Raw genomic sequence first — 16300 nt, forward strand, 5'->3', positions numbered from 1 at the left:
TCAAAATTTACATTCACAGTGAAGCTTGACACAAAAAGCCTTTCCACATAAATAGCTTGTTGAAATTTCACGCAAAGAGCAGTGTTTATTCCTCTAAGTGTTTTTTTCCAGCATTTACTAGAATATTTTTTAGCAAAAGTGTGTGTATTTCTACTGAAAGGTGATGTGTAGTTTTTCCACCTCTGGTCAGAGGTGGGTGTGTGTATGAAGCGTTGTCTGTCTCACACATGACACAAGGACATTTTGATGAACTCAGAATGAACTGACAGCCATGGGATATGTTTGAGAGCTTCACAAATGGCAAGATGTATATGTGACAGGACTGCAGTTGGTGACTTGAAATGTTTCTGTAACAGTGCCAGCTCAGGGCCAAGGCAAGAAGCCCAACTAGAAAGCCCGTCTTAAGTATTTCCAGATGTGGGCAGTTAGGCCACGGCGTGTGTATACATAGATGTTGAGGAGTTTGTCCTTTGTCTTTATTCTGTTGCATGAACTGGACTAAATGTTCCTCATTGTCTCCCTCCTCAGCTACACCACCATTATAGCAGGTTGGCAACCTGTCCAGGGTGTACCCTACCTCTAGCCCTATGAATAGGCTCCAACCCTCCATAACCCTTAAAAGGATAAGCGAGAGAATGTATGGATGAATAATTTGTTTTTCCTCTGCCGGTGAAGGTAGAAAGTGTGTGTGAGCTGAAGTGATTTCAGCAGCATGGATCAGTGTGAGGACAGAGAGGAGGGAGTCCCTCCCTCTAAAACCACTCTGTGTGGGGAACATGAGAGCCAGACCAAAGCTCAGAGGTAAGATGACCATCTCTAACTGTCCATGACTCTTCTCCATGTCACAGCTCAGCACTCACATCACTGCTCCATCATTATTCACAGGAACCAACCTGGACCTGAACCCACCTCTGTGTCCTTACAGAGTGACTGGTCTAAAGAGGACAGAATTAGTTTTAATGTCCAGCCTGTATCTGCTGCGGAGAGGTGAGCTGTTAGTAACATGAACTCTTTTATATAACTGTTTGATGTTGCTGGATATAAACTGCAGTGCAAACACATCATTCCCTCAATCCCATTTAAACTGTATGTTAAAGAGCAACAGGACGTAGGTGCTCTTGCAGTTTTCCCCATTGCTTGTCTTGAATCTGGCTGATGGGGTTCAGACCTATGCAGAATCGCAGTGGGGACAGACCGTCTCTTTCGTAAATTCCCATTTGCTGGTGTTTTGCCCCTCAGGTATTTCTGCCAATTACTTTCTGTATGTATTATTGTAAGGTCTACAATATAAAGTGCCTTGAGGCGACTGTTGTTGTGATTTGGTGCTGTATAACTAAAATTGAAATTGAATTGAAATTTCTTTCTCCCCCTCATGTATTTAGCCATGTTTCATTTCATCTTAGCCGCTGTGACACAAGCCCAACAAGCTTCACTGAAGCTTCCATGGTGTGCTGAGGCAGGTCATTGGTCAATAGTTGTGATTGGTCCCTTCTGGGTATCCTTGGTAATCGGAACTGTCCAGTCTTCATTTAGCCACTCTGCGTGGCTCTCATCAATTAGCATCAGGTTTGTTTGTGCAGCTCATGGAGTTTAGTCAGCTTCAGCCAGTAGGTGTGAATCATGTCAGGACCTGGTGCTGTCCAACTCTTCATACTGGATACTTTTTCATGGATTTCTGCCACTTTAAAGGTTAATGGATCTTGTTCAGGAAAGTTGCTGTGTTTTGCTCTTAGATCCACTAGCAGCTGACCTTTTTTGTTATGGGTTGCATCCTTCTCTGATATGCTCATCCAGTATTGTTCTGTCTCTAGCCTGAGTGGTGGAGCTATTTGCTAGAATTATATGCACATTCCAGTATTCCGTAATCTCATCCTTTGTTATTCCAGTAGCCCACTTCCCATCAGTATTTCATGGTTCCTCAAGATGTGATGCAGATAGATATCAGAGCAGATGTCCATAGCATGTGATCATCCCAAATTTTATGCAACAAAACATCTTCTTACAAAGCACATCCAAGCAGTTTACAACATAAACGCACTAAGCTAACTCAGTTTTTCACCAAAGTACTAGTCCTGATATCTATCAGCATGTCTGTAGAGGAAACGCTTATTTCTTAAATCCAGCTTCACAGACAGTGTTAGGGCTCCATGGTCTAAATTGGCCTTTATGTATGCAGTGTTTCATGCCCAGTTTAATGCTGACATTTAGAAATATTCAAGTGTTGCAGAAGAATATGAACAAAATGGAAAACTAAAGTCAGGAAGAGAATGGCTGGATAATTTGGTTTGTTTGGGGTTTTTTTTTTACATTTATTTATAGATTTTATTAAACTATTTGGATTTTTAAATCAAGAAAATAAACTTAAAGTATTTTTTTTTTCTTTTTTTCTATCAGGATCAATCTGATATCTGATCCCCATGAACCTGGCCCCAGCTGTGTGTCCTTCAAGAGTGACCAATCAAAGGGTTATATTAAAACATTTAAATCAGGCCTCTGTCCTCCTGCAGAGAGGTAATGTGTGTCTAAATGTTGTTGTGACTCAGTGTTTAAGAATAAATCCTCCACCATGATCAATGTCAACTCGGCTCTTTTTCACACACATTTCTATTTTCATATGTGAAGCAGTGTGTGTTGGAGTGTTTCTACGAACACAGCAGTTAGAGTTTAAAGAATGGATTTGGGAGGGGGTGTTTCTTTAGTGAAGAAAAAAAGATTTTTCTTGGAATTTTCCCACAACTCTTAGGTCATGGCACTTTCTCTAAATACTGACTGTGGATAATAGGTTTTAAAAAATGCCTTTCTTTATCTTTCACACCAAAATCTTTTGCTCTACATCACAGGTGTCGAACTCCCAGCGTAGACAGCCGTTGTCCGGCAGGTTTTACATGTGTCCTTGATCCAACACAGCAGATTTAAATGGCTAAATTACCTCCTCAACATGTCTTCAGGTTCTCCAGAAGCCTGTTAAGGAATTAATCATTTGATTAAGTTTTGTTGACCCAGGGTGATTTTTAAAACCTGCAGGACAACGGCCCTCGGGGCCTCGTGTTCGACACCCCTGGTCTACATTGATAATTTATACATTAAAATGTAGTTGTTGTAGTCCTCTATCATCCAGTTTCATTCTCATTGAGACAGGATTTACAGTTCTCTCACAATGGCATCAAAGCAAAGCCTCCTCCATCCAAGCCTCACATAAAGAACAATGTTAAAACGGCTGAAATTTCAAAAATGGGGGGTATCTTTACACTGTCACCACAGAATTATAACAAATTCTACAAAGATGAAAATTTTATAGTTTGTATTACTTTTGTATTACTCTGGATGTTGGTCCTGAGTTTTATTCCACCACCTAGCCGGGGTCTTTCTATGTGGAGTTTACATGTTCTCCCCATGTTTGGGTGAGTTCTCTCCGGGTACTCCAGCAGTCCAATGACTTGCAGTTAGTAGTGTTAGGTAAGTTGGTCAATCTAAATTGCCCATAGGTGTGAATGTTAATGGTTGTCTGTATTTCAATGTTAGCCCAGCAACAAATTGGTGACCTGTTGAGGGTGCAGCCTGCCTCTATGGTAGCTGGAAAAGGCTACAGTCCCACATGACCCCTAAGCAGAAGAAAATGGATGGATGGATAATCTGGACGTTTATACAGATGGCTCTCTATTTAAAACTCAGCAGTTCTTTGCTCCAATGATATAGATTCTGATATCTTGTGAGAACTGCCCTAGCATTAGCATAGACACACTTTAGAAATTATAGCTTTTTTGTTACTATTATTATTATTATTATTATTATTTATGTCAAGGATCAGCATCTTGACTAATTGGTTATGTTTATTATTATTCTTGATCTTCATGATGCCTCCACAGAGTGGACCAGGAGAGCTCAGAGCTTCCCAGTGGTCAGGCTGCCCATCAGCATCAAACACAGCTGGACTCCATATTTATGGTCTGTACATGTACAACAACTATTTTGTTGGAGGAGGAGGAGGCAGAGGTATTTGACAGACTTCTGCCTCCTCTAAACTGCATGACATAATTATATGTTATGCAAATACATATAAAATGCTGGCTCTGTTGGTAGGGCCCAGTAAACTATTAGCTAACAATTAGCTTCTTTCTAGCTAATTAGTAAGAATTATAGAAAAAAATATTCCTTGGTCTTTCATGAAATGTCTTCATCAAGTTTTTAAAAGAAGTGAAGGTTTGGATTTCATTAGGACTCTGGATATTACACACAATTGAATTGCTTTCTATGAATTAAGCCTTTACTGTGAACAATTGGTTGTAAAACAGTGGTAGTAAAAACTGTTCAACCCAGTGGTTGCATCAGGGTGTAATTAACATGTGGCAGAGGTGAGATGTCACATAACCTTGACATTAGCTGAATATCATATCTTTCATTTAAGAGCTCATATTTCCTTATTATATGAACCAATTACTTCACTCGCAAACTGCAGGTTTACTTTTGGTTCCTAAAGTTTCTAACAGTAGAATGAGATGAATAATTCTGAAGATCCTCTCCTGTAAAATCAGATACCAGTTTGGTTTCAATAGAAAGACGCCTGTCTTTTAAGGCTTACAACTTTCATTTGTCCTTGTAGTTATGGTCAGTGGTGAGCTTAAGCTGGGAAACTTCTTATGATGCTTCTCTTTTCTAAGCTTCTCTCTGCACTCTCATTTATACAAATACTGCGTGTCTCTATTCCACTTCTTGTCACTTGCATTTTACTCTGTTGTTTCTCAGTATCTATGGCCCACCTCCCCACCCTCATTCATGAAGTATTCCATTGCAGGTCTTGGAAGACAAAATGATCACTTTTGTAAAAGAAGAACTTAAAAAGATACAGAAGGTTCTGAATCCAGATTATGCAGAATGCTCACAGAGTGAAACGGAGAATAACCAGGCATTCAAGGGTGAGGAAGAATACCATAAGGACAGTAGAGAATCATTAGTAAAGATCATACTGAACTTCCTGAGGAGAATGAAGCAGGAGGAGTTGGCTGATGAAGTGCAGAGCAGTAAGAGGATTTCTCAAATGATTTAACCTGCTAGATAAACGGTTCTAGTATTGATTTAATGAATACACATATTCAAAATATATGCATATAATAATTCCTATTGATATTTTTGTCTATTGACTCATTTAGGAACTTTAATTAGGAACGCTGAGTGGACTAAGCATCAACTTAAATCTACTTTGAAGGAGAAGTTCCAGTGTGTGTTTGAGGGGATCGCTAAAGCAGGAAACCCAACCCTTCTGAATCAGATCTACACAGAGCTCTACATCACAGAGGGAGGGACTGCAGAGGTCAATAATGAACATGAGGTCAGACAGATTGAAAAAGCATCTAAGAAGCTAGACAATCTGGAGTCTACAATCAGACATGAAGACATATTTAAAGGCTCACATGAAAAAGATGAACCAATCAGAACAGTGCTGACAAAGGGAGTGGCTGGCATTGGGAAAACAGTCTTAACACAGAAATACTCCCTCGACTGGGCTGAAGACAAAGCCAACCAGGACATTCAGTTCATTTTTCCATTCACTTTCAGAGAGCTAAATGTGCTGAAAGAGGAAAAGTTCAGCTTGGTGGAACTTGTTCATCGCTTCTTTAAAGAAACCAAAGAAGCAGGAATCTCCAGGTTTGAAGACTTCCAGGTTGTGTTCATCTTTGATGGTCTGGATGAGTGTCGACTTCCTCTGGACTTCCACAAAAGTACAATCCTAACTGACGCTAGAAAGTCCACCTCAGTGGATGCGCTGCTGATAAATCTCATCAGGGGGAAACTGCTTCCCACTGCTCGCCTCTGGATAACAACACGACCTGCAGCGGCCAATCAGATCCCTCCTGGATGTTTTGACATGGTGACAGAGATCAGAGGGTTCACTGACCCACAGAAGGAGGAGTACTTCAGGAAGAGATTTAGGGATAAAAAGCAAGCCCAGAGGATCATCTCCCACATCAAGACATCACGAAGCCTCCACATCATGTGCCACATCCCAGTCTTCTGCTGGATCACTGCTACAGTTCTGGAGCATGTGCTAAAAACCAGAGAGGGAGGACCACTGCCCAAGACCCTGACTGAGATGTACATCCACTTCCTGGTGGTTCAGGCCAAAGTGAAGAAGGTCAAGTATGACGGAGGAGCTGAGACAGATCCACACTGGAGTCCAGAGAGCAGGAAGATGATTGAGTCTCTGGGAAAACTGGCATTTGATCAGCTGCAGAAAGGAAACCTGATCTTCTATGAATCCGACCTGACAGAGTGTGGCATCAATATCAGAGCAGCCTCAGTGTACTCAGGAGTGTTCACACAGATCTTTAAAGAGGAGAGAGGACTGTACCAGGACAAGGTGTTCTGCTTCATCCATCTGAGTGTTCAGGAGTTTCTGGCTGCTCTCCATGTCCATCTGACCTTCAGCAACTCTGGACTCAATCTGCTGGAAGAACAAAAAACTTCCCAGAAATTTAAAACAATAGATCCTACATTCTTCTACCAGAGTGCTGTGAACAAAACCTTAGAGAGTCAAAATGGACACCTGGACTTGTTCCTCCGCTTCCTCCTGGGTCTTTCACTGCAGACCAATCAGGTTCTCCTACAAGGTCTGCTCACACAGACAAGAAGTAGCTCACTGACCAATTCGGAAACAGTTCAGTACATCAAGAAAAAGCTCAGTGAGAATCTGTCTGCAGAGAAAAGCATCAATCTGTTCCACTGTCTCAATGAACTGAATGATCTTTCTCTAGTGGAGGAGATCCAACAGTACACAAGTTCAGGAAGTCTGTCCACAGATGAACTGTCTCCTGCTCAGTGGTCAGCTCTTGCCTTCATCTTACTGTCATCAGAAAAAGATCTGGAAGTGTTTGACCTGAAGAATTACTCAGCTTCAGAGGACGCATTTCTGAGGCTGATGCCAGTGGTGAAAAACTCAAATACAGCACTGTAAGTAAATTTGTGCTCAACCCTTTATTTTCAAAATACCTAACGGAGAATCCATCCATTTTTTTCTACTTATTGGGTCACGAGGTGTAGAGAGGGTGGAAGTGCTGGAGCCTATTCAATCACCCTTAACGGTGGGAGTCAGGGTATACCTTGGGCTTTTCACCAATCTAATGCAGGATTAACAAAGCGAAACAGACAAGTATTCACACTCAACTACTGAATTAATCTTAACCCTTTAAAAACGGTGGCTCTGCAACCACGTAAGCTAGCGCAATTAATTTTTTTTGCATATGAAACCAGAGGATTTTTACTTACATCTTATGCCATCAGCTTGTCCTAGGTCACAGTTTCCTTCCACATATAGCTTTGCAAAAACTGCATAAAAAGCGCTTGCAGCAACAAAAACATAATATTCCAGAAAGACGCTTTGCCGATCCGATCAGCTGTTCATAACACTTCCTACGTTGGAATAGACTTCTGCGCGAACTTTTGCATGTCCGCCATTACCTGCCCGAAACCGGAAGTGACATCATTTTCGCGGAAATGTAGTTTTTTTTTTTTTTTTTTTTACCATCAAGGCCTCATGAGCCTATACTGGTGTTTTTAAAAGTTATCTTTGACTTTATGACTTTCTGTGTCGTTTCTGGGATGCTTAGGACTCATATTGCACTGCTGGAAATAGTTTATTTTGATGCATATGCTGCTTTTTTTCAAATTTGCAGTATAATATTTATTTTCGTTTTTCCTGCAGTATATAAAAATTGGTGTATTTCAAAAATAAAACTATGGAGACACTCAAAATAAATTTCCTGTGCTAGGAAACTATTTTGTGCAACTTTTTTGTATTTACAGTTTTGAGGGATAAGCCTCTTACATTTCTATAACTCGAAATATATGTTAAAAAAGCAAAAACGATTTTCAATTCTTTTGTAGTTTATTGCACTTTTTTGCAATTTATGTAATTACTATGCACTTAATCCATACATATTATTAAATTCTGGTCTATAATGGTTGTATTGATGTATAGCAACTTGAAATGCTCCCAAAAATGGCACTACAGCATGTAAAAATATAATATAAGCTCTGGCGGACTTGGTTCTATGGTAGGTCTTAAAGGGTTAAACTAAAGTTGATTCTGTTCATATGGACGTAATAGTCTCACTGGGAGGGATATTTTGTCATTCAAGTGACATCTTCAGCCTCAGATGACGACAATGGTTTTTAGGTAAACCATAGTGGGTTTTTTGTCACAAATGTTATTGTGTTTCAGACTTGGTGGCTGTAACCTCTCAGAGAGAAGCTGTGAAGCTCTGTCCTCTGTTCTAAGCTCACAGTCCTCAAATCTGAGAGAGCTGGATCTGAGTAACAACAACTTGCACGACTCAGGAGTGAAGATGCTCTCTACAGGACTGCAGAGTCTGTGTTGTACACTGGAAACTCTCAGGTAAGCAAACTTTTCCACTTGAATTCAAAAAGTCAGAGTTTCTGGATAATTATTATTGCATGTACAGCTAAACTTTAGAAAAATGTAAAATTACATTTTGACATTTTACATGCATGATCAGATTCTTATTTGCTATCTAAAAATGTTTGATATGCAAATTCTGTTTTAGATTTGTTTGTATAAATTACTTACGCAATGATCATTCAGAGATTTAGGGCCATTTGTGTTCAAAGCATTTTAGTTTCCTTTTATTGTTATGAACCTTAAAGTCAGGGCTGAGACAGGACTGTAGAAAAATAGGAGAAAGCAACATTTGGCATTTAACTAGATTGTCAAAAAAAGGTATATTGTACATACATCCGCAGAGATGCTGAGACACATTTGTCAGTGATTTTTCCTGAGGTCACCTGGTATTTTGGGCTCTAAAACACAAGTAGAGTCTTGATTGGTGATCCAGCCAAAAGAGTTAACTTGTCAAACAGTAATTCTGCAAATGTACTACTTATAAAGTTAGGGAGACTAAAAAACTTGAGTGAGTGACATCTCGACTAAAAATGCTATGTCCAGATACAAAAATCAACAAGACTGTGTCTACAAATTATGGAACAACTGAAGTTGGGAAGACGTTTTTTTTTTTTTTTTTATTCTAGTGGAAAAGATTTCCAAGAATCTGCAGAAATCTCAGGTGGCACTGTCCTGATGTGGTTGTGGACCCATGCAGTAATTTTCAAGAAGAAATCAAGTCTGTTGTTAATACAGTGCCAACTCAGACCCAAAGATAACAAGCATCCAGTATTAAATTAGTTTAGTCTGTTTACTCTGCGCACAGACAAGCTGAAGAAATCATTGGCTGAAAACCTGGACTGGAGTAGAAAGTCTACTAGAAAATGTGAGTGCGTCATAATGGACAATCTCTACTACGGCCAACACTAAAAACCAATCAACAGATCTACACCATATCAACAGTGATCCTTGAAATGTTTGGCTACAAGACAAACATCCACAAGGAGAATTACCCTCCATGAAGGGGTATAGAGGCCAAGATGAACAATAAAGGAAAGTTTGTCAACTATCAGAACTGCAGCAAAGACATCCCTGAAATACAAAGCAATAAGGCCATACCTGATGATTAGCTAACTGCCTAAAGAAGCATATCAGAGAGTAAGAAGCCAGTAAAATAAATCAGCTGTTTTCACATGAAACATCCAGGGTGTGTTGCTACCAACACGTGAACAATATGAGCATGGCAGCCACTCCTGTTCTGTATTCTGCCATCAACAGCTGGCTACAGATGCCAGTCATGGAATGGAGCAGTTAATGACCACGTCTTCCAAATCGATGACATCAAGCTGTATGCCAGGGAAACAACCAAATATATGTGTAGGTGTTCCTAATATTTGGCCAGATTGATCTATGAACTGCACTCATTAGTTAAAGGCATCTGTATTGTTATTGGTATGAATTTAGAAAAAACAAGCCCTTTGTTTCCTTGATATCAATTTGATACAGAAATGTACAGTTATGCACGAACTACATATAGTTCCTAGAGTTTTCAAAAGTAGATGTGGATTATTAAAAAAAATAAAATGAAAATGAGACAACGAATATTATAGTTGTAGTTGTCTCACTATAAATAAAGCAAAAGAAAACTGAAGAAAATGAGAAAAAAATGAAGTACATAAGAGAGCTGTTTATTGATGAATTGTTGTTTGGTGTATTTTCAGGCTGTCAGGCTGTCTGATCACAGAGGAAGGCTGTACTTCTCTGGCTTTAGCTCTGAGTTCCAATCCCTCTCATCTGAAAGAGCTGGATCTGAGCTACAATCAACCTGGAGACTCAGGAATAAAACTGCTGTCGGCAGGATTGATGGATCCATCCTGGAGACTAGACACTCTCAGGTATGAGGAGAATGTCTAACAGAAGAGGAGGAGCTGGGAACATTTCTTTCCATTTTTCCTATGCTCACAAAAGAAACATTAGTCCACTTTGTCAAAAAAACTGAGAAACAACCTTGACAATAATTCCCATAGGCCACTGATTCCTCTTGGTTTGATCGTCCTTGAGCAGAACAATATCTTCTTTGAGATTAGGTTTTGGTGGTAGTAACACTTCTTAAATAACTATAATATGTGCATTCCATGACAAGCTCATTATTTAGTGACAGTTTTGACCCTGATTCAGATTAGATTCTTTGAATACCGGGTGCTCAGATGCATTAATTAGTTTAGACAGAAAAGAGATTAGTTTTCATGCTACTGGGTGTGGTGACTCAGTATTTGTGTTTTGATTTTTTTATGGTTCATCCCACATAGCATGCAGGTCTGGCACGGATCTGGTGTCAAGCCAGCACTGCTGGCTGACTTCTGGCATGGTAAGTCGAACATCATCCAGATATGGGCCAGGCCTGGCATAGATGGCACTTTATAGGTGATGGCATGCCATATCTGGCTCGATTGTGGTTTGGTTTATGTGGCCCAGGCTCATAGAAAATGGGTCACATAAACCCATTATCTATGAGCCTGGGCCAGATCTGGCATTAAACTGGCACTTCTGACTGACTGGTGTCATGGCAGGGTGTATGTCGACCAGATGTGGGCCAGGTCTGACAATGATGACACTATTTATGTTCCTATTTTCCTATTTTAGTTAGAAGACCCAAATGCCATGTTGCAATACTATACTGCTGTGGTAGCCAAAGTTTCAAATGAAGGTTTGACAGAATTGTGAGTGTACACTTTATACAAAAACCTAGTTAGGGTTTACTCATGTTTACCTCTGGGTGACTGTATACTCATGAGGTAGAGCTGAGCTGAAACTGTTTTGGGCCAGCACAGAACCACCACTGTGTTTGTAAATGGCCTTGTGCTGGCTCATGTCTTGGCCTCCTCTGGCAAATCTGATGAGGGCCACCAAAGGGCTGTCATTTTTTGCAGTATGTGGGCCATGTGTAAGCACATTGTGTGGGCCAGATCAATTTTGCTATGTGGGATGATTGTGTTTAGTCTTAGTTCCTAGGGTTTTTTTTTTACTTTGCCTTCCCAGTGTTCCTTGTTTAGTTATTTTTCTCCCCATGTCCCCTCTATATCTCCAAGTCAGTCGTGTCTCTGTCTCAGTGTGTAGTCTGCGTCTTTGTGTTTCTCTCATGTTTCTTGTTTTAATTTGGCAGTCCCATGTCCCTTGTCAGTGCATCTAGTTTTAATTTCCTGCTCACATTATGTTTGAATTGTTTGTATATTTATTTGTATGTTTCATTTGTACAATTCCCATGTGCTGTGTGTGTCTCCATCCTTCTCCCAGTGTTTCCAATTTCTCTGTGCTCTAGTCTGATCCTCAGAACTTCCAGAGAACAGAACTTCCATTACACCCATGTCTTGAACTGCTTGTTGGTGTTTGGGCGAATTAAAATGAGAGTGGAGGAGAATAATTGTTTTAACTTACTAAATGCAATGTCAGGCTCATTGCCCAGCCTAGTTGCTGCCCCCCTCACTCATCTTACCTCTTCTAAGTTCCTGATGAACCGTTGATAGAAGTTAGCAAACCCCAGGTATCGCTAGAGTTGCTTTTGTGATGTTAGCCCGATCAAGCTTTGCGTATCCCCCTGCCAAGTTATAGCCCAGGAATGAGACTGAAGGAGCATGGAATTTGCACTGTTTGGCACTTTTCTTTCACATACAGCTGATTCTCTAGCAGCTGCTGCAACAGAGAGGATATCATCAAGATAAACAAAGACTAAAATGTTCAGAAAATTCCTGAGCAACTCATTCATTAGGGCTTGGAAGACAGCAGGGGCATTAGTTGATCCAAGTGGCATAACCAAATATTTAAAGTTTCCTAAAGGGACACGTTTTCCACACATGTCCCTTCCGCATCTGCATACAGTGATAGGCATTCCACAAAGCCAATTTGGTAAAAACCAAGGGCCCCTAAAGAGACTAAAGGCAGAGTTAATGAGTGTAGTTTGATATTTTTCTTTTATAATGATGTCATTCAGACCCCCAAAATCTACACACAGCCAAAGCAACCGGATTTTCTTAGCCAGAAAGAAAAATCCAAGCAAATGTGTAAAAGGACATGTTGTCACAGGGCAAACCGTGTGGGATTTAATAAAGGACCTAATATACAGGCAGCTTCTGATGCGAGTGAGCTTTATTACACCTAAGGACAGAACCCGAGGAAAACCTATACTGGGAAAAACTAACCAAAGACAGACTTGAAACCTGAAACCAAGATGTAGGAAAATGATGGAGCAAAAAACACAGATGAACCAGCGACGAGCACGAGATGACACGCACTATAAATACACAGGCAGGCACATGAGGGAATGAGGAACAGGAGGCAACACAGCTGGGACTAATTGGGGAAGATGAGACAAGGAAGCAAAATACAATACACTAACATAAGACAGACCTTCAAAGTAAAACAGGAAATACACTGAGACTCAGACAGGAGGGGAAGAAAGAGAACACTGAGGGGCATGAGGGAGAGCATAGACATAACACGCTGGGGAAACATGGAATAAAGCACAAGGAGGGGAAACAAGGCACCAAAACACTAATACAGGGAGAAAGACAGAGGGGTGTATCTCTCCCTCACTTTACTGACAAAAGTATTCACTCCTTTATGTTCAAACGCATATGAACTTGAGTGACATCCCATTTATTATCCAAGCCACTATGATAACTTCAACTCTTCTGGGATGGCTTTCCAAAAGTTTAGGAATGTGTTTGTGAGAATTTCTCAGCATCCTTCCATTTGTTTATTTGTTTGGTCAAACATTAATGCTGAAGGGAAATGCCTGGCTCAATCTCGCCGCTCTAATTCATCCAAAAGGTGTTTCCTTTTTTGGGGGTGGATGTAGCTCAGGTGGTAGAGCAGGTCAACTACTGATTGGAAGGTCGGTGGTTTGATCCCTGGATCCCCAGGTTGTATGCCAAATATTCTTGGACAAGATACTTTGACTGCTTTGGAAGGGTAGAAAATCGCTATTAAATAATTGGTCAGTTTACCATTTACCATTCTTGGGTTGACCAGTCAAGTTCTTCGACACCAGACTCACTTATCCACGTCTCCTGGGCCTGCTGAAGGCATGGGTCTCTGGTGGTTTGGGTGTGGAAGGCTACTGGACTTTTCATTTTTGCATTGGAGCACAGTCATGTTGGAAAAGGAAGGAGGCTTCCCCTAACCTTTCCTACAATGTTGGCAGCATAAATTGTCCAAAATGTCTTAGCATACTGAAGCATAAAGTGCTAATTTTGGCGATACCAAGAGGTTGAGCCCAATCCTGAAAAACAACCTCACACAGATCCCCTAATGCTTCCATCTTTATTTTCAGCTTTTTTTCCCCCCTGGACTTTTTGAACATCCTATAAAGATACCACGTTTACAATGATACTATGTTTTTCAACTGAGATTGCAAGAGCAACCTATTCTAACATGCATGCTTCCCTTAGGTGCTTTATTTTAAACACCTGTGGCAATGAATGTTATTGGAACACCTGAATTCCATGATTTAGATGGGTGAATTTCATGGGTGTGTGGGTGTATACTTAATATTAAGTATGGGGTATTATGTTGAGAAACTGATATTATAAGATAACTCTGTAATGTGATCTAAGAAAATATGAATCAGTTGATTTTAAAGGAACCTCTCTCACAGAGCTCTGCAAAAGTTTCCAGGAAGGACCAGTAAGTCCTACATTTATCTAAAAAGTAATGCTCATACATAATGTAGATTATTCCTTGCTGACTGAAGGAGTAACTTTCTGAAGGTAATCAGTAAAGTGAGACAAAGGATTATGATGACTACGGAAGAGTTTGGCAAGTCCTTCAAAGGACTAACAGATCCAGGATCAGTCCAAATCATCAGCAGTTTGATCCATGTATGATTGAAGTTAATTTGTGAAAATGTTGGACTATTCCTTTATCAATGTCTAACGGTACGTGTATGAGAGCGACGTAATGTCCATGTGTGCATGCTGAAAGAGACTGTGCTGGTCTGATGCCCCTCCTCCTTTCAGAGTGGAGCCTGCTGGAGTCCAATGGTTGAGACCAGGTCTGAAGAAGTGTAAGTGTGTTTTTAATGTGATTCATGAAAACAAAGCAGCACACATTCAACCATCTTCAAACTGTCACATCACTCATTCACATCTCTAATGTCAGGAGTCCTCATCAAAGTGTCAATCAATGAACAGATGATGGATCAATAACTGCAGCTGGATTGTGTTTGTTCTCTCCATCAGATTCCTGCCAACTCACAATCGACACAAACACAGTACACACAAACCTCCAACTGTCTGACAACAACAGGAAGATGACACATGTGGAGGAGGTTCAATCATACCCTGATCATCCAGACAGATTTGATCGACTTACTCAGCTGCTGTGTAGAAATGGTCTGACTGGTCGCTGTTACTGGGAGGTCGAGTGGAAAGGAACGGTTCTCATATCAGTCACTTACAGAAGAGTCAGAAGGAAAGGAAACAGTAAAGCATGTATCTTTGGATGGAATGATCAGTCCTGGTGTCTGTACTGCTCTAATGATGGTCCCGATTCTGTCAGGCACAACAACAAAGGAATATCCATCAACTCTTCTTCTTCTGTCTCTAACAGAGTAGCAGTGTATGTAGACTGTCCTGCTGGCACTCTGTCCTTCTACAGAGTCTCCTCTGACACTCTGATCCATCTGCACACCCTGAAAACCACATTCACTGAAACTCTTTATCCTGGATTTAACCTCTGGTTTCCTGGTGCCTCAGTGAGTCTGTGCTGAATTGAATGTAAAGAGTGTCTCCTGTTAGATAAACACTCTGACTGTACATGTCTGTCTCTTTCACTCAGAAACACATTTTCAGATTCATGGATTCAATCAGTTGATATTTTAAACTGTTCTTGTCCTTTAGTCCCTCAGTCCTTTAAAGATGGAAGCTCCCATTATTCCAGGCTCCACATGTTGTTTTTCTGTCTTTTTCCACTCAAAGCTTCACACTGAATATAAGTATGTTGTGTTTCTCTGAAGTTCAGTTCACAACCAGCTCCTCTGCATTTTCAACAAGTCTGAGCTCATTAAAATGAATCCAAATGTTTGATTTCTTTTTCTTAATGGGATTTTTCCAAACTCTTGTTGGGATGGAATTATTTGAAGTGCCGCAATTCTATGCTTTGAATTAACTAAAATGCCATATAACTGTATAGTATAGTATTAAGTAGACACGGCCCTGGAAAATAAAGGCATTAGACTACGTGTCCTTGGGGGGTAGAATGCTCTAGACTCTTGCCCACGCTTGCCTGGGAAAAGCAGATAACAGGGGACCATCTTCTAGTGGAAAGTTACTGAAACACTGTTGTTTAGGCTAGAATGAGAGAGCTGGTAATATAACCGTTAGGGGCATACCACCCTTTTGAGATCCGTGGCAATGTGTCATGTAGGATTCATCTTCCTTCTAGAAGTAATTGTGTAAGAGAATAAAATGTGAAATGGTCTACTGAGTAGTGTTTTGTCTTCCATCGGATGCCTATGAGGAATCAAAAAGTGTTGAAGTGTTGATATTTAACACTCTCCACGTGCTCTTACTGTTTCACTCATCGTTGGAAGCTCATTATTTGAAAATGTTTCAGCCAGCTGAAAATATTGGATTGTACTGAGGGATCATAATGCACGTGGCTTATCTAATAAATATTAAAGGCTACATTACCATTTAAAACTGAACATTTGGCAGTGTTTCCTGAAAACCCTCTCTTGTCTGATCATTTCCTGATAACATTTCAATTTACAATAATTGACACAGCAGCGGGGAGTAGACTCCATCACAGTAGATGTTGGGTCTGCGCTTGCAGGCCCCGCTGGTTCAGAGATTTTTCACCCATCAACAAAGCAAAAAAAACAGCTCAACCGGTTTTTAACTTGCGGCGCAA

General features: G+C 40.4%; 1 protein-coding gene across 1 annotated transcript; it reads left to right on the plus strand.

The window, feature by feature from the left end:
• Positions 1-669: 669 nt before the first annotated feature.
• Positions 670-15789, plus strand: LOC102786126 (protein NLRC3-like). The gene is made up of 10 exons (XM_035914777.2): positions 670-801; positions 886-987; positions 2395-2511; positions 3867-3945; positions 4793-5018; positions 5148-6945; positions 8216-8389; positions 10114-10287; positions 14407-14453; positions 14629-15789. The coding sequence occupies exons 1-10, from the start codon at positions 713-715 to the stop codon at positions 15156-15158; spliced, it is 3336 nt and encodes a 1111-aa protein (XP_035770670.2). The 5' UTR covers positions 670-712; the 3' UTR covers positions 15159-15789.
• The last annotated feature ends 511 nt before the right edge of the window (positions 15790-16300 follow it).

This window comes from Neolamprologus brichardi, chromosome 3, assembly GCF_056152115.1.
Source record: "Neolamprologus brichardi isolate AB-2024 chromosome 3, ASM5615211v1, whole genome shotgun sequence".
NCBI classification, from domain to species: domain Eukaryota; kingdom Metazoa; phylum Chordata; class Actinopteri; order Cichliformes; family Cichlidae; genus Neolamprologus; species Neolamprologus brichardi.

Coding starts and splice junctions, on each gene's coding strand:
- LOC102786126 (XM_035914777.2), top strand. CDS start 713: ATGGATCAGTGTGAGGACAGAGAGGAGGGAGTCCCTCCCTCTAAAACC. Junction 988..2,394: donor CCTGTATCTGCTGCGGAGAG/GTGAGCTGTTAG, acceptor TTTTTCTATCAG/GATCAATCTGATATCTGATC. Junction 8,390..10,113: donor TGTACACTGGAAACTCTCAG/GTAAGCAAACTT, acceptor GTGTATTTTCAG/GCTGTCAGGCTGTCTGATCA.